We start from the raw sequence: 18,133 nt of genomic DNA on the forward strand, positions 1-18,133 counted from the left end.
CATGGCGGCACTTCCGGTCCCCCTCCCGCGCGGGGCACTATGGGGGCTGTAGTTCCTCCCGCGCACTTCCGCACTCCGGGCACCCCCCCACGATCGCACCTCTCCTCAAAAAAAAGCCGTTTTCTGGGAAAAGTCCTTTTCCACACAGATGTTATCAAAGTAGTTGCTTTATTTCAAGTCCATACCGCGGTACAGTCGCCTTCATCACCCCCACCCCAAATTTATTATTATTCCCCCACCCCTAAAAAGGGCAGTTTTTCAGCGGTGAAAAAAAATTATTGTGACACAAGATTCTAATGCCTCAGAGCCACCCTCCAAATTAAAAATTATCAGTCTGTGTTGTAGTAAAAAATACTACCTGTCACCAAAAACCTCCATATAGAGCCTGGTCATCAGAATAGCCTCAGAAACTTCTATATACCTCAGAAACTTCTATATACACACACATTTCAAACGTGCTATGCAGGAAAATAAGCTTGGAAGAGCTATTTTCACACATCTCTCCATTATTTGGCTGATCCAAGCACTTAAAGGTCAGAAAGTTGGTATCTCCTCACTATCCCGTCTCTGCAGCACGTGTAAATTTGCTTCTCCCAAGAAGCTACCTGAAGAAGAGGGGGAGAAAAAGCAGTATTTAAGCAGAGTATCTCTCAAATGACAGTTAGAAGTAAAACTCCGGTACTTATTTAGAGACCTCAGCTTTCATTTTGGACTTTTACAGAGGGAAGATGTCTCTCAAAACAGCATTAGCAGGTTTTAAAGGACAGTTCAAGGTTTCACCAGGAGCACGTGAGTGCTCACACAAACATTCTTCTGTTAGATCTGAAAGAGGACATGACTGTTTTGCTCACGCCAATGAATTTTGCAGGTCAAATCTCAGCCTCCGTGCAAGGCTGAGTGTTACACGGGAGAGGGAGAACTGGACCATGGAGCTGGAATGGGTTAAAAACAAGAGGTAATTTCCACCAGCACCACCAGGTTGAGAGTCCAGGGAACCTGGGTCACACGCCCTGATCTGTGCAAGTGCAGTGGGGCATCTGGAAACACAACAGCAGGACCCGCTTTCTGGTCTTGGGTCACCAGGGGACAAGAGGAGACAGGCAGCACTGCACTGCCGGCTCTTGCTTTTACCCCATGATCCTCCATGCACGATTAATTCACACTGCTTTGCAGAAATACGGTTCTGCCAGAGCTACTCCAAAAACCAAGCTACTCCACCACTTCGGTTTTGCTCCTGCGCAATGGAAGTAATGCCAGCATTTACCACAGAGGATTTGTTCATGCAAAATATTAAGATTATTCAGGTAGAAAAAAAAATAAGCTTAAAAACCAGCTGTGTTAAGGAACCCATTGTGCAGGCTGCCAAATGCCGAGATAAAGGCAGCTGCCTGCTACCTGGCACCACCTTTCTCTATGCCATTTATCTTGGTTAGTACACCATATTCCTTACCTTGTACACAGGGTCACAGTCAGCTTCTGTGAGGTCAAGGACATAATCGAGGTCTTGCTGAACGACAAAGCAGGTTCCATCACCTACATGGGCAGAACAGAGACCAAGCAAGGAAGGAACATCAGCTAATTAGTGAAATAGGCCATGCTCTTAATTACAAACAGCATTAACAGGCCCATCAGAAACAGTTGGTCCCAGGGTATGAAGCCCCCAGGAAGAGGGAAACATGTTCTGAGGATGTCAGAGAGATGTCAACAAGGCCTTAACACTTGAGATGCACCTTGAAGGCCCTATTTTGGAAGAAGATGGGAGATAGGAGGTAAAAAAAATCACAAGGCAAAAAGCAACCAGGTAATATAGCTCTTACTGCCTTTTGCCACAAACACTGACCAGCCCAATTCTACAAGCCAGCCCGCGTTGTATGCAAGAGAGCAAAACCCAAAGAGCACAAAAATCCTCAATTTGATTATACAGTTTTCTACTGGTGCAACACGGCACTTGAGTTACCTTGGCTGGCAATAAATCCGTCTCGGTATGGCAGCAGGGAAAGCACCGGTGCTCCTGATCTGTGGATGACCTGGATTGGAGCGCTAGAAAAAGCAGCAGAAACAAGGAATGAGTATTATTGTCTATAGTCAAGAGCCCATTCCAATGTTCAAACACTGAAAGAAGAATGTGAGCTCATGGTTAAAAGATATATAAGAATACAGAGGACATGAGGACTTGATCAGTGGTTCGCAAAGAGTCTCCATCCCCTAGAAGCAGATGGAAGTCAGCACTGGTTTTCCTGCAGATGTTGCCAGACTATCAAAGTGGAGTAAAGAGTTAGCTAGCAGATGAACACCAGCAAGCCTCCATGTTGGATTACAGACACAGATTCTCTTTACCAAGACACAGACAACAGCTTGGAGCTCAACCAGCCTGAAAGACTTTTCAGACTTTGGTGCCAACCTCTCCAGCCCCCAGCCAAAATCACCTCCTAGATGCCTTCCTGCTCAGAGCTTGCCTTTGATGTTAATAAAAACCAACTCAGAGCAGCTCCTGCCCTCAGTGACAGCTCAGTTCCAGTTCTATGCTGGAATGAGGATCAGGGTAAACGTCAGGATCTAACAAAGATGCTTATGTCTCACCAGTGAAGGAGAGGAAGAGGCTTGCTTTTTCTGGGAGGAATACCACTATTCAGAATTTTTCTGCTAGATCTATTTACATGGGTACGTGGATAGAAAGAGATTGTTTTCATATATATATAATCCACGACCAGGTGACCAGGCTGGTGGATGAGGGGAAGGCTGTGAACACATGGATCTACCTGGATGTTAGCGAAGCCTTTAACACTGTCTCCCACAGTATCCTCCCAGAGAAGCTGGCAGCTCATGCTTGGACGGGTGGACTCTTTGCTGGGTAAAAACTGGCTGGTGGCCAAGCCCAGAGACTTGTGGTGAACGGAGCTGAATCCAGCTAGTGGACGGTCACGAGCGGGGTTCCCCAGGGCTCAGTGTTGGGGCCAGTCTTGTTTAATGTCTTTATCAATGGTCTGGATGAGGGGATCAGGTGCACCCTCAGTCAGTTTGCAGGTAACACCAAGTTGGGTGGGAGTGTTGATCTGCTGGAGGGCAGGAAGGCTCTGCAGAGGGACCTGGACAGGCTGGATCCATGGGCCGAGGCCAATTGTGTGGGGTTTAACAAGGCCAAGGGCCGGGTCCTGCCCTTGGGTCACGCCAACCCCAGGCATCGCTCCAGGCCTGGGGCAGAGGGGCTGGGAAGTGCCCGGCGGAGAAGGCCCTGGGGGTGCTGGCTGACAGCCGGCTGGGCATGAGCCAGCAGTGCCCGGGTGGCCAAGGAGGCCACCAGCCCCCGGGCTTGTGTCAGCCCTGCTGTGGCCAGCAGGAGCCGGGCAGGGATGGGGCCCCTGTGCTCGGCCCTGGGGAGGCCCCACCTCAAATGCTGGGCTCAGGTTTGGGCCCCTCGGGACAAGAAGGCCCCGGAGGGGCTGGAGCGTGTCCAGAGAAGGGCAGCGGGGCTGGGGCAGGGTCTGGAGCACAAGTGTGCTGGGGGGCGGCTGAGGGGGCTGGGGGGGTTTAGCCTGGAGAAGAGGGGGCTGAGGGGAGCCCTTCTCGCTCTCTGCAGCTGCCTGAGAGGGGCTGGAGTGAGGGGGGGGGTTGGTCTCTGCTCCCAAGTCACCAGTGACAGGGCGAGAGGAACCGGCCTCAAGCTGCGTCAGGGGAGGTTTAGGTTGGAGTTTAGGTTGGAGATGAGGGAAAATGCCTTCCCTGCCAGAGCGGTCAGGCCCTGGCACAGGCTGCCCAGAGAGGTGGGGGAGTCACCATCCCTGGGGGGGTGTATTTGAAAGACACGTAGTCGTAGCACTTGGGGACATGGTTTAGAGACATAATATTGTTGGGCTGATGGCTGGACTTGATCCTAGAGTCTTTTTCAACTTTAATGATCCTATGATTCTAATATGTGTGATTATAACATAATATGCACAGTACATTAACAGAATTTAATATATATATAAAAAGAACCAATAATCTGCAAGTTAAGGCTATGCCAAGACCTCCCCGGTCACAGATCAAGATTGACAAGCATTTCAGTAACTAAGGAATCTGCATAGTGCCTATAGTCTTTTAGGAGGCACTTTCCAGAGCACAACCCATTAGATCGCCAACCTGAGCAGAAAGTATCCTCCCTCCCCAGGGCTCCCCAAGAGAAAGGAATGGCTACAAGAGGTTCAGAAGTTCACAGCTCAGGTTGTATCCACCCTTTAGAAGGAGTACTGTCTGCCAGCACCCTCAATATGGCGCTCTCACCCAAAAAACTAGTTGGTTGTCATTTAAATACTTGCAGCCCCAGGCACTCACTCACTTTGTGTTTCTCACATCCAGCTGATAAATGTTCCCATCCTGAGTCCCTGCTAGGATATAGGTACTTGAGAGGAATGTGCAGCAGTTGAATGCATCAGATCCAACGAAGAGGAACACCTGAGAATACAGGAACAAATTCAGGTGTCAGGTGCTCACAGATGAGAACACAGGACACCGAGGAGACAGAAGCAATAATTTATTTAGAAGTCAGTAGAGTCGCTTCCACGAGTCACAGCACAAAGCGGCAAACCCAGAGCTAGGTTAATGACCCCTCGCTCTGCTCCGAGACGTGCGGGAGAACAGCGCTCCAGGATCAGTCTTGCCAAGTCAGCAGAGACAGTGCAATCAGTGAAGGCTCCTGGGTGTCCTTTGGAGAACAGATGTGTCACACAGCGACAGGCGAACTGACACTGAGCTCAAACTAATCTTCAGACACCCATGGAGCAGCAGGACCAGATCTGCACAGCAGGTTGGCAGAGACAACTCCTTCCTCCCAGAGCCACAGTGATTGTCACAGAGGCTGCAAGCTTTTTCCAGGTGAGCCCTTGCCATCTCACTGACCAGCTTTGGTGAACATATCTCTTCCACCCAAATTTTTTAACTCACCACAAACACCACAAGCAGTTCAATCTGCTACATCATCGGGATCTCCTGTCCTACCACCCAGGATGGTCCTGGTAAGATATTCTGTACCTGAGATCTACCAACTCCATCTTCCTTTATTATGAGGAGGGAGATGGACTGGTGACCACCTGAGGTCCCCTTGACACTCTAATTGAAACACCCACCAGAATAAACAGCAACTTTACACCTTGGCTGGATGAGGCAGCCTGCAGTTCCTGCTTTCACAATGACATCTACTGGCTGCTGTTTAAACAGGCTTCCCAAAACCAGGGTTAAACTCCTGAGCAACTGTACTCCTCAAACCCCTGCATGTAAGTGCAGCCAGTAGGAAGGAGAGAAAGCATCCCTTTACTGTACCGGGTTTTAATCTTTCCTCCACAGAATACACACGGGGAGAGCACTGAGGTGTAGGAGCTCTGCCAAAGGCAGGCAGATCAGCCCTCCCCTGCCTCCAGCCTGGTTCCATCCCTTTCTGTGCTACGTGGTGAACCTCACCAGGGGAACAGAGTGGGATTAACGCTAACCAGCTCACCCATCTAGGTCAGTTTTAACCTGTCTCAATTCCTCAGCCCAGTGCTCTGCACAGCCACATGAATGGTAGCTTACAAACCAAGGAGCTGCTGCAGCAGCGGAAATGAACGGATGGGTGCCTCAGAGCCAATTTAATAGCAGCATCTCAGAGCACTCCCCCAGGTAAGTATTACTGATAGTCTCAGACTCCTTACTGGCTGTCTGCTCTGCAGTCCCACTCCTTGAAGCTTCTTGTCTTCTCGAGCCAGAAGCAGGATTTTCCCTTCTGTCCCAATCTCACGTTCACCTGAGAAAAGTACAATAGTTAAGTCCAGCAGTGGGTACGCAACAAGTCTTGATGGTACCAAAATCTGACAGTTTGGATCATCCCCGCTGAACCTGTAGCAGCCTTCCTCCATACCCTGACGTCAGATGCAGCAAGGCAGGTCAGTAATCAAAGACACCCCGGTCTTAATGACTTAAACTGCTAGATAAGGTTCAGTTGCCTGGCGGAGAAGGCCCTGGGGGTGCTGGCTGACAGCCGGCTGGGCATGAGCCAGCAGTGCCCAGGTGGCCAAGGAGGCCACCAGCCCCCGGGCTTGTGTCAGCCCTGCTGTGGCCAGCAGGAGCCGGGCAGGGATGGGGCCCCTGTGCTCGGCCCTGGGGAGGCCCCACCTCGAATGCTGGGCTCAGGTTTGGGCCCCTTGGGACAAGAAGGGCCTGGAGGGGCTGGAGCGTGTCCAGAGAAGGGCAGCGGGGCTGGGGCAGGGTCTGGAGCACAAGTGTGCTGGGGGGCGGCTGGGGGAGCTGGGGGGGTTTAGCCTGGAGAAGAGGGGGCTGAGGGGAGCCCTTCTCGCTCTCTGCAGCTGCCTGAGAGGGGCTGGAGTGAGGGGGGGGGTCGGTCTCTGCTCCCAAGTCACCAGTGACAGGGCGAGAGGGAACGGCCTCAAGCTGCGTCAGGGGAGGTTTAGGTTGGATGTGAGGGAAAATGCCTTCCCTGCCAGAGCGGTCAGGCCCTGGCACAGGCTGCCCAGAGAGGTGGGGGAGTCACCGTCCCTGGGGGGCTTCAACCACCGTGTAGCCGTGGGACTTGGGGCCATGGTTTAGGAGGCCTGGGGGTGTTGGGCTGGGGGTTGGCCTTGATGATCCAAGAGGCCTTTTCCAACCTTAATGATTCTATGATTCAGTTCCTCTGCAGGACTGGATTGCTCTATTCTGGTGACCCTAATTCCCTTCCCTAGGTGGTATGAGGGGACACAGCAGCGTGCCACACTCAGGATTATTGGTGACAAACCTAAGCAGTTTGGGACAGAGGAACGAAGATAAAATTTAAGAGAAAGATCCTTACTAGGAGCTTTTTCTGGCATGCCCAGGTTCAGCGAGTTGTCAGCAGTGCCCACGGCAATGCCGTTGACAGGAGAGCCACAGTCGGTGATGACACCCAGACAGGCGGATTTTCCACAGTCCCAGAGGCGGGCGGTGCCGTCTCTAGAGCAGGAAAGGACATTTCTTCCCCGATCCACAATAGCTGTGTCCAAAATACCTGTATCAAAGCAAAGGTCATGTTCAGACAGACAGCGTGGACAGCAGAAAGCATCTCATTCCCCAAGGCAAACTCAACTACAAGCACCAAGCCGCCGTCCCCAGAGGGCCACCAGTCACACACAGCCAAACCGTGTGGGGTGCAACATGGGGCAGGGAGCCACGGCGTCTAGAAAGAGGTGTATGCGGAAAGTAGCAGCTCCCAGCAAGCCATACAGAGTGGGAGCCACCACCTGGCACAAAGGCAATAAAATGATCAGTAAAAATCTCTCCTCCAACTGAGCTGGTACCACAGCCGCTGGAGAGTTTCTACCTCCATCTCTAACCTCTAACTCAGGCAGAAAATAGCCTGGCCCAGCACTGTTAGAACACTGCCAACTCCAGCTCTGGATAATCCCCCAAGTTGCGTGAGGCAAGCAGCATGCACATTATCCAGCTACAGCAACACCAAAAGAGCAGTTTTTGCAGGTGCCAATGTTCCCTAACGACTATTTCACTGTGGGCTGTTGAGTCTAGATCTGAAAAATGACACAGTGGGGTTTATTTTTTGGAAGAGAACAGTCAGATGGTTAGAAGACTTAATTGGCACTTTCCCTACAGAAGCAGTCATTAAACATGACAAGCTCAAACGACAAGCCAAGCCAAGCAACTGACTGCAGCAGATTGGGCTGGCCTTATAAACAGTGAATAAAGTCAACTTCAGAGCCACAAGGAGCCAGACAGCGTGTTCCTGACCAAAGCTCTGTTCCACCACCTGCCCCATTCTGTTTATAGGACATTTGTGGTAAAGTATTTTGAATCCACACAAATAGATCACGTGAGAACAATGGCAGGTTCAGTGCAAGACAAGTTTGAGTTAACCAAGTTTTGGGCAACCTGCCACAGGACTTATTAACGTTTTTAGTAAAGCCTTGCACCTTGTAAGACAGGGAAAACAGAAGCCTGTACAGAGCAGTTAGCTGTCAGGGAGGAGATAATTTGAGACAACATTTTAGGCATCCCATGCCACATCAACAACACAGACTTGCTCACGATCACCCAAGTGTTCAAGTGGGCATCCCTGGCAATCACCGTGACAAGACAGCACCACTGGCCGCTGTGCTTGGGCCAGGCGTAAACAGGAGTAAAACTGGAGCCTGCCTAAGTACTATGTATAAATCCATGCTGCTTCTGAACACAGGGTCTTGGAAACCAAATCCTCTTTCCAGAGATTAACAGAGGGTTTGTCCAGAAACTTGCTTTGCTCACAGCTCTCAGGAGTCCTTCTGGGTAGCTCATTTTCCTCCCCTTGCAATTCTTCCCTGGACTAAGACAGGGTCAACTGGAGGAGTTTGTAGCACGGACCCTGAACGCGAGGAACAGCATTCAACTCGCCACATAAGGCAGCCAGTGCATCCTCTACACGAGGACACAAGAAGGGTAAGGAATTCCCCCCTTTTCAGCAGCAAGACCATCAGAAGGGGCAGAGGTGAACCCTCGGTACAAGGGTGAATGAGCTTATTCCAGCCCTTCTTAAGAAAATCACTTAAGTATCCTGGCAGCGGCTCTTGCCATGCCTTACTTTCAACAGCACATGCTCTCAAGACAAGAAATTGCCTGCCTGAGTTCTGCAACTCCACAAAAAACTGCTATATGCTTTTCTGGGCAAGAAAAAGAAAAAGGAAGAGGCTCTGGAGCAACTGAAGGTGAGCAGGATGATCTGAGTGCAAGCAGGAGGCATCTCCAGTGCAAGCAGCAAGGCTGCTGAATGCAGGTCAGAGCTCCAGAGAGGCGAGACTGCCCTGGAGGAACAGAACACCCTCTGGCACTCACAACAGGCTAACAGACTGCATCCTCCCTCTTTTTACTTTAATTAACGAAGAAAACACAGGTCAGTGAGAGAAACCATTTCAGCTGCCTAATACAGCAACTACTGATCTTTTTGTTCAAGTTCAGGGAGCTTGAAAAAGACACTCCGGACACCTAATACAAATGCACAGCACAAAGTGCAGCAGGCTGGCAACTGAACATAAGCCCTCGGGTGCAACACAATTATACATGTGGCAGATCAAGCATTTTAAAGGCTAAGTACTCTGTACCTCCTTTGTGACCTTTAAATGTTACTACGCAGCTGGCATCTTCTGCTGACCAGATCTTTAGTTGGGCATCCATTCCCCCACTCAGAACCACGAGGCCCGATGGGAAAAACCTGCAACAATTCACATCATACACATGGCCTTCCAATAGTCTCTGGAAAAACAAAGAACTATGTGCTAGTTCCGTTGTTAACACCCTTACGCCAAGCAATTTTTGAGCTATGACAATGGAAAACTTGGTGTTCCCATGTGGGTAGAGGATTAAGCTCAAATCCTCTGGGTTTGCATTCCTGCAACAGACTTGTCTGAATTCAAGACAAAGAGCTAGCAGGAACGCTTTGGGCCTCCCTCTGCCATTTGAGTAGCTAACTACACAGCAAAGGATACTACATTTATTTCTAACAACAGGTTAAATGTCTTTATCCTCTGCCAAACAAGCAGCTGACAGGTCAAGCTCCACAAGAAAGTCCCTAACTGGGAAGGCAGCTAGCCATGATGTGCTTAATCCACTATGGGCAGCAGTCTTTTTTCCTCACCTCTTCTCTACTGCAGAAGAAATTCAGTGCTGGTACCAAGCAGATTAGGAGCTGTCGCTTACCTTCTGTGCTCTAGCTGTCATCCCTAACTACCCATTCTCATTTTCACCCTGGGACTCCTCTCCAGGTTGCTGAGCATCACTTCCCTTGGGAGAAGTCACGCTTTCCAAAAGATTTGACTTAAAACCTCCAAGACATAAATTTTAATTAGCTTTTCCATCAAGAGCCAGATTCTTGCCTGCCCTAGACCACAGCGTGCGAATAGCCTGGCCAAAGCCACAGCCAAATGACTTCAGTAATGTCACAGATAATGCACAACAAAGCTAGGTGCTCTTACTCTTATTTCTCCATTTGCAGCCTGCCAGATTTTCATGGTCCCGTCTGTGCTGGTAGACACACCAAGGCCTCCACCGCTGGAAATATCAAGACAGGTAATCTGCAAGAGGATAAAAACATTAAATGTTACCTTTATATGACCTTGTATATAGGTATTTCTGCTCAAGAGCCTAACTCTGTACTGGGGGAGACCTGCTAAGTAATTCAGCACTATTATCTCCCCAAGACATACTACTGGTCTCATTTAAAACATCCCAATGAGCTTCCATACTCCTAACCAAACAATTTCAGCCTGATAACATCCTAACATTTAAGGAAGGACTTCACAAGCTCTCTTGCCCACTAAATACTTTTTCTGAGATATTAAGCCATTAAGGATTCAAAAAACAAGTGGATCCTGGAGAGCAGGGCTTTTCTAGAGGACAAGGGCAGCATAAGAAGAAATTCTTCTCAATTTCTCTGTTTACGCAGATTGCTACATTCCTCCTTCAAGAGCGAGCTGCTGATCTGAGCTGACCCACAGCCAGGGCTCAGACAAGTTGGGTGGCCGGAACCTGGCACGAAGCGCCCCAGATTTCTTGTAATTGCCATCAAATCTGAAAGAGAAATTGTTATTCTCTGCCTGTGACTCTGCAGAGTTCCACAAAGCAGGGAGAAAAAGAAATGCTGAGTCAGAACCCTGCACAGACAGCAGCTGTATTTCAGGTTTACCCCAGGTGAAGCAGAAATCTGGATTTTTCTAGCAACTCCTGTATACAGATAAGAAATTGAGCCAAGCTGTTCCATGCTAGCCCGAGATAACCGGCCAGCTTGAGAGCACCTCAACCCACAAGCCATTGTTTGAGATATTTACGAAGCAACAGCATAACCTACATTTTCTGAAACACTGACTCAAAAACTAGTTCCTTATGCAGGCAAACTCCTCGCACAGTCTGTCACACTAAGGTATTAACAGCTGCCCACTTTGCATAAATACTGGGAGAGCTGAACACTTTTGAAGAGAGCAGATGTTGAACTTGTATTCTTGTAAAAGGGTAGCATTATTGCTGCCATTTGGGAAAGGCAGATGTACTTTAGTTGTGCATGAAATAAGATAACAGGTATTCTAGCCTTGAAAGAAATTATTACATCTTCAAGTGACAGAGATATTTCCAATACAGATTGCAGCAACACTAAACAGGCTGAAAAAAACAACCAGATTTTGTAATAACAAAGGTTACAGAATCATAGAATGCCCTGAGCTGGGAGGGACCCACAAGGATCATCGAGCCCAACTCCTGTCCCTGCACAGGACACCCCAAATTCACACCAGGTCTCTGAGGGCCTTGGCCAAGTGCTTCTGGAATATCGCCAGGCTGGTGCCCTGATGCCTCCCTGGGGAGCCTGTTCCAGGGCTCCACCACCCTCGGGGGGAAGAGCCTTCTCCTAATGCCCAGCCTAACCCTCCCCTGGCACATCTCCCTGCCATTCCCTCAGGGCCTGGCGTTGGGCACCAGAGAGCAGAGACCAGCCCTGCCCCTCCTCCCGCCCTCGGGAGGGAGCTGCAGAGCACCATGAGGCTGCCCTCGGCCTCCTCTGCTCCAGCTGAACAAACCCAGGGACTCCAGCCGCCCCTCGTACGGTTTCCCCTCTAAACCCTTCCCCAGCTCCGTGGCCTCCTCTGGACACTCTCCAGTAGCTTTATACCCTCCATGTCCTGCGGTGCCCAACGCTGCCCAGAGCACTCGGGGTGAGGCCGCCCCAGCGCGGGGCAGAGCGGGACAATCCCCTCCCTCGCCCGGCTGCGATGCAGGGCTCGATGCCCCCCAGGGCACGGCTGGCCCTCTGGGCTGCCAGGGCATGCTGGTGGCTCGTGTTCTACATGCTGTCTACCAGCAAGTTGACACAACATACTGCCTGCAGGTTAACACTAGCATTGCCTCCTGAAAAAAACAATAAAGTTATCACAACTATGTAGTGGAATATCTGGCTTGTCTTGTAAGACTTGGAACCAGACTCATGCTGTATCACCTCCAAAAGCTTCCTAATAATTGTATTCGCAGTCCATGGATTAGAAGAAAGTACTTCACTGGCAAAAACCACTGACAGAAATGACAAATGCAGATCACAGTCCTGTCACCGTTCCAACCCCTCACCACCATGACAAAGCACAGTTTCCAGTCCTAACTTGCGCAGTCCACCAGTGCGCTTGCAAGTCCCGGCCACCCAGCCAGGTATGTAAGGGATGAGGCTGCTCACCTTCATCCCAGGCTTCAGGTTAAGTGTTTTTTCTGAACAATTAACTATTTTCAAACAGAACTGGGCTTTGTTGATCCTCTTGCACGTGCTCAGCCTCAGCTATTAGCCAGCCCAAAGAGACAGTCGGATTTACTACCATGTTCACAGGGAAACCCAAATATAGAAGCAGATTGAGAGACCTTGCCAAGAAATATGACAGCTAGAGGCCTGAGATTTAAGGACAATGCCCTCAGGCAAACCAAGTACATGACAGACCTACATCAATCTCCTGCTGTTTCCAGATGTTAAGGAGGACATCCTACGGCATCCTATTGCACGTGCATCATCCAGGGCTCGTGGGGATGTGACATGCCCCGGTTCAGTCACAAGATCTCCTATCCAAGCAAGAATCAGACCAAACTGCTCTCCTGAAAGGCTCCAACAGCTCAAACCACAACAAATTTTAACAAGATGCAGGATCAATACTCAACCTCTGCTTGAAAAAAATAATAATTGGGAATCAAAACAGGAAATAAAAGATTTAAATAAGAGCACAAGGTAACGGTTTAGCCGTTACAACAGCCACTTCATACATTCCCTTACCTATTAGTCATGTGAGAAATACACTGGTAACCCGAGTGGCTTTTTATATAACAAACAAATCTGTGGTAATTTACTCCCTAGTTAAAAAAAAAAAAAGCCTGTGAAGGTCATTAAAGCAGGAACAAAAAGCCTCACTCACATCTGACATATCTCCAAACTTTCAGGAGGGACATGTAAACAGGCAAGGCCAAGCATGAGCGCTCAGAACAAGAGACAGCAGGTAAAAAGGATAACTGGAGCTCAGCCCACAGCAGCTTTAAACTCATCTACATATTAATCGATATTGCCTCAGCTGCTTTCCAGAGGAGAGATCTGCAGTGCAGCTGTAAGCCATCATACCCATTTGACAGCAGACTAAACACTTATGCCTGCATTTCCATTTTGCCGTGCTTTGAACGTTGATTCCATTTATCACGCAAAAGGGCAGCTGGGGACTCTTAAGCAGCACAGAGCTCAGAGAAGTGATTCACCTCTGTCTCCGGAGCTGCCTTACTGCCAAGCTCCGTCTCTCAGCAGAGCCACACTTCCTCTTAAAGCAGCTGTAGAGATGCGGAATTGCCTTTATGCCAAAACAAACCTTGATTTATACCGCTTTTGAGCTTTATTACTAGAGACTGACTTTTCAGCTTTTCAGCATTTTTTGGCTGCATTTATCGCAACAATTTACTCAATAAATCACGAGACAAGTGTACAAAAACATCTCCCAGAGCTTTCAGGGGACTCCCTTTAGGGCAGACGACTGTACCTGCAGGCTACAAACTCCCCGGTTTCTTGGATCATTTCCACGTAGGGATAAGCATTCAGCAAAAGCACAGACTGCTTTCCAGCAAAGCCACATTATGCACTTCTCTTCAGTGAAAAAAACCCAAAATTTCAGGTCAGAGTGACCTTTTCTGTAACACTGTTCAGTGAGAAGCTGTATTTATTGCACCTCCAGGTTGATGGGGGTGCAATAAGATTATTCAGCAAAACGACCAGGACTGCTTTCAAATAAGCAAGAAGTTAATGCAATTTGTTTATTCTTTCAATACAAGCTGGGCTTTTCTGGCCTCTGAATTCTCACCAGGTCAAGACAAGTTTACGTGACATCTGATTCCCAGCCCCGCAAACAGAAATTCATATGGCAAATATCAAAGACAGAGAGCTTCACTACACAGGACTACAAGAGGGACACTGAGGTGCTGGAGCGTGTCCAGAGAAGGGCAGCGGAGCTGGGGCAGGGTCTGGAGCACAAGTGTGCTGGGGGGCGGCTGGGGGAGCTGGGGGGGTTTAGCCTGGAGAAGAGGGGGCTGAGGGGAGCCCTTCTCGCTCTCTGCAGCTGCCTGAGAGGGGCTGGAGTGAGGGGGGGGCTGGTCTCTGCTCCCAAGTCACCAGTGACAGGGCGAGAGGGAACGGCCTCAAGCTGCGTCAGGGGAGGTTTAGGTTGGATGTGAGGGAAAATGCCTTCCCTGCCAGAGCGGTCAGGCCCTGGCACAGGCTGCCCAGAGAGGTGGGGGAGTCACCGTCCCTGGGGGGGTTCAACCACCGTGTAGCCGTGGGACTTGGGGCCATGTTTTAGGAGGCCTGGGGGTGTTGGGTTGGGGGCTGGACTTGATGATCCGAGAGGTCTTTTCCAAGCTTAATGATTCTGTGATTCTATGGGAGCAAAGAGCCGCCACAAACTAGGGATAGGTCTGAACAAGAGATAAAGAGCTCAGTGTCTGGAACCTTGTTTTTACCTTGCTTTCACACATCTTATTCCTTTACAAATGATCTATCATGGGCCTGAAGTGAGCAGAAATTAGATCTCTTAGAAGAAAACAGTCTATAGAATTTTAGAGATTTTGGGGGGGGGGGGTTGGGGGTGTGTGTGTAAACTTACTCATGATCAAGTTTCTGTGATCTGATCATTTTACTATCTAGTTCACATATAAAGTCATGCTGCAGGCCACCCCTCACAACAGGCACACAACAGTTGGACATGCTGCAAAAGTTCACGGTCGCTTCCAGTCACTTCCCAATCACTTCCCAAGGTTACTCACACTTTTCTGATGAATTCTACAAAAAGTCGTGTATGGGGCCAGGAACTTTGTGGACACATTTTCATGAGGACAAGAAATGAGAATGCTTTTCTGAAGGAGAAAAAAGGAGGAGAAAAAGAAGTGCTGTTAGTCCTGCTAAAACACAGAGACTGCCAGGGTAGAACTACGATCCGGACCCGGCCGTGGTCTCTCCCAGCCTGAAGACTGATGGAAGGTGCCTCCTCAGGATGCAGGCCCTGGGTGGCAAGCAGTGGCCACTGTGGCCTGGCCAGCCATGACAGGCAACCCCAGCCTGACTGTGGGATGCTATGGACCAGCTCCAGGACACCGCACAGGTGGGAGGCCCAGGATAGCTGGACAGAACCATGCAGGGGACTAGGCAACAGCTTTAGGCTGCTACTTCAACTAGCACAAAAGTATCATCCCTTCACGCATGGCGGGTAGTTACCGACCCCTGCTCCACCCCAGCCCTGGCACCTTGGTGACTTCCCCAACCACGAAGCCCTCAGAAGCAGAGATGTCAGGGACGCCTTCGGTGCTGAGCCCACGGCGGGTCAGGCTGCCATACAGGGTGGGCTTCCCTGCGGGGAGAGCAGCCATCAGCTCGGCCACCCCTCAGACCCCCTCCCCTCACCCCCCCATAACCCATAGGGCCTCCCAAACCATCCTCACTCCTCCCTAACCCTAAAAGGAATCCCCTCTCCAACCGCCCTCACCTCTTCTCAACCCACGGGGCACCAGCCCAATCCCCCCACCCCCCCAACTCACAGACCACCCCCAAACCACCCTCACTCCTCCTAACCCATAAGGAACCCGCCAACCGCCCTCACCCGCCCCAAACCCACAGGGCACCTCCCAACCGACCTCACCCTCCCCCCAACCCACACGGGACGCCTCCAATTGCCCTCCCCGCCCCCGCAACCCACAGGGCACCCCCAAGCCCCCAGGCCCTCCCTCACCCACCTCCCGCCAAGGCCTCCTCAGGCCCCTTAGCACTCACCAGGGCTCCGGCAGCTCAGCCAGGCCTCACCCTCATCCCTCCTGCGGGCAGGAAGAGCAGCAGTGAGTGCCAGGAAGGGGACCGGGGAAAGGGGAAGGGGGCCGGGACAGCCGTTCCTACCTCAGCGCCTGACTCCAGTCGCTCTGGATGCGCAGAGTCGCCGCCATCTTGCCGAGGCATCGGCACTCACTTCCGCCTCCTTCCTTCCCATCAGACCCCGCGGGGCGGAAGCGGAAGGGGAATACGTCCTCCAATGAGCGAGCTCTCCCACCACCCCACCCCGCCCCGGCAGAACCTTAAAGGGGTCGCGTTGCGCTGTTGGGCAGGTATGGGGGGGGGGGGGGGGGGGGGGGGGGGGGCGGGCTGGCTGGCTGGGTACGTTACTGGGGGTATGGAGACTGTTGATGAGATGCATGAGGGAGGTGCTGAGCACCCATGGGAGGGGTAGGGAGAGTGCTGAACGCTCGTTGGTGGGGGGCGGGGCATGGTGGGTGTTGGGCACCTACAGGGGGGATGGGCAACTATAGGAGGGTGTGGGTGTTGGGCACCTATGGGTGGTGGTGAGGTGCGTGGGGAAACGCTGAGCACCCGTGGGAGGGGCAGGGAAAGTCCTAGGCACCCATAGATGGGGTTAGGGCGTATGGGGGTTGTGGATGGGCACCCATGGGAGGATGCAGGGGGAGTGCTAAGCACCCATAGGGTGGTGCTGAGCTCCTCCTAGGGGGGCACCCATGGGAGCATGGAGAGTGCTGGGCACCCATAGGGGTGTGGGAGGTGGGTGCAGAGGGTGCTGAGTACCCACGGGAGAGGCATGGAGAGTGCTGAGCACTCATGGGTGGGGGTGCTGGGCGCCCATGGAGGGGTGAGGACTGCATAGGGGGGTGCTGAGCTCCTCCTGGGTGTGCATGGAGTGTATGGGGGCACCTATAGGGGTGTAGGAGTGGGGTGCAAAGGGTGCTGAGCACCCATGGAGGTATGGGAGTGCTGGGCACCCTAGGGGGTGCCCCCAAAATAGGGGGCAGTGACCCTATGCCTGCTGCCCCGCTCCAGCTCCAATCAGTGATGGCGAGGCCCGGACATGCCAGGAACCGTCCGTCATTGGAGGAAGATGAGGATGAGGAGGCCGAGGACCCAGTGGATGCCATGATCTCACAGACAGGCTGCATGGCGCAGCACCGGGAGCTGCAGGAGTGCATGGCGGCACGGCAGGACTGGCGGCACTGCCAAGCCCAGGTCCGGGCTTTTGGCGAGTGCATGGCACAGCGGCAACGCACTAAGGAGCCGCACCGGGCATCTGGATCACACCAAGCCCACCCCTCCCCTGCTGGGGACTGAAATCACCAGGGACCAGCACTGCCAGCACCCACAAATGGGGCAACTCTGCTGATTGACCCTCTTTTTGTGTATTTTTTTATTCAAGTGGGTGAATGTGCCATTAAATCCATGCTTATGTTGTTGGGAAATTAAATTCAGCGGCGTTTGTTGTCCTGGCCAAAGTGCTTGTCTTCATCTGCACTCCCAGAGATAAGCAGGGGGGGATGGTTGTGGGGTTCAATAGGGATTTCCAGCCCAAAATGTCCCAAACTGGGAGCACTTCCAGTACCCAGGCTGGGTCTCAGCTCTGCAACAGCCCTGCCTTGGATTTCTACCCTGTGCCATCGCACAGCTTTTGCCAGCAGTGATAGTGCCAGCACCCATGGGAGGGGCAGGGAGAGTGCTGGGTGCCTGTTGTGGGGGGTATGGTGGGTGTTGGAGAGTGTGAGCCACTCTCCATCATCTTTGAAAGGTCGTGGAGGACAGGAGAGGTGCCTGAGGACTGGAGGAAAGCAAATGTCACTCCAATCTTCAAAAACCGCAAGAAGGAGGACGTGGGGAACTCTAGGCCAGTCAGCCTCACCTCCATCCCCGGAAAGGTGATGGAGCAGTTCATCCTGGAGGTCATCTCCAGGCATGTGGAGGCAAAGAAGGTTATCAGAAACAGTCAACATGGATTCACCAAGGGAAGATCATGCTTGACCAACCTGACAGCCTTCTACGATGGCGTGACAGGCTGGGTCGATGAAGGGAGAGCAGTGGATGTTGTCTGTCTTGACATCAGTAAGGCATTCGACACTGTCTCCCATAGCATCCTCACAGGAAAGCTAAGGCAGTGCGGGTGGGATGAGAGGACAGTGAGGTGGACACAGAACTGGCTCAACAACAGAACTCGGAGGGTCACGATCAACAGGGCAGAGCCTGGCTGGAGGCCTGTCACTGGTGGTGCTCCCCAGGGGTCTGTGCTGGGTCCAGTCCTGGTCAACACATTCATCAGTGACCTGGATGATGGGACAGAGCGTAACCTCAGCAAGTTCGCTG

At 51.5% G+C, this 18,133-nt stretch overlaps 2 protein-coding genes across 2 annotated transcripts; one reads left to right on the forward strand and one right to left on the reverse strand.

The window, feature by feature from the left end:
- Window positions 1-149: 149 nt before the first annotated feature.
- Window positions 150-15,999, reverse strand: PAAF1 (proteasomal ATPase associated factor 1). Its single transcript, XM_075108461.1, has 12 exons — window positions 15,899-15,999; window positions 15,779-15,819; window positions 15,256-15,359; window positions 14,779-14,868; window positions 9,939-10,037; window positions 9,069-9,219; window positions 6,797-6,991; window positions 5,664-5,755; window positions 4,316-4,431; window positions 1,958-2,040; window positions 1,451-1,533; window positions 150-605 (listed from the first exon to the last, which is right to left on the reverse strand). The coding sequence occupies exons 1-12, from the start codon at window positions 15,943-15,945 to the stop codon at window positions 528-530; spliced, it is 1,179 nt and encodes a 392-aa protein (XP_074964562.1). The 5' UTR covers window positions 15,946-15,999; the 3' UTR covers window positions 150-527.
- A 4-nt stretch (window positions 16,000-16,003) lies between these two features.
- Window positions 16,004-17,274, forward strand: COA4 (cytochrome c oxidase assembly factor 4 homolog). Its single transcript, XM_075108574.1, has 2 exons — window positions 16,004-16,104; window positions 16,829-17,274. Exon 2 carries the CDS (start codon window positions 16,841-16,843, stop codon window positions 17,111-17,113), a length of 273 nt encoding a protein of 90 aa, XP_074964675.1. The 5' UTR covers window positions 16,004-16,104; window positions 16,829-16,840; the 3' UTR covers window positions 17,114-17,274.
- Window positions 17,275-18,133: the final 859 nt, after the last annotated feature.

Source organism: Phalacrocorax aristotelis, chromosome 1 (assembly GCF_949628215.1).
Source record: "Phalacrocorax aristotelis chromosome 1, bGulAri2.1, whole genome shotgun sequence".
Taxonomy (NCBI): Eukaryota; Metazoa; Chordata; class Aves; order Suliformes; family Phalacrocoracidae; genus Phalacrocorax; species Phalacrocorax aristotelis.

Bases quoted from the DNA above. Each gene is read 5' to 3' on its own strand.
- PAAF1 (XM_075108461.1), bottom strand. From the start codon at position 15,945: ATGGCGGCGACTCTGCGCATCCAGAGCGACTGGAGTCAGGCGCTGAG. The intron at 14,869-15,255 runs GTGCCAGGGCTG...TTTCTCCTTCAG, and splicing joins TGGTTGGGGAAGTCACCAAG to AAAAGCATTCTCATTTCTTG. The intron at 2,041-4,315 runs GTGAGTGAGTGC...TGCTTTTTCTAG, and splicing joins CTGGATGTGAGAAACACAAA to CGCTCCAATCCAGGTCATCC.
- COA4 (XM_075108574.1), top strand. From the start codon at position 16,841: ATGGCGAGGCCCGGACATGCCAGGAACCGTCCGTCATTGGAGGAAGAT.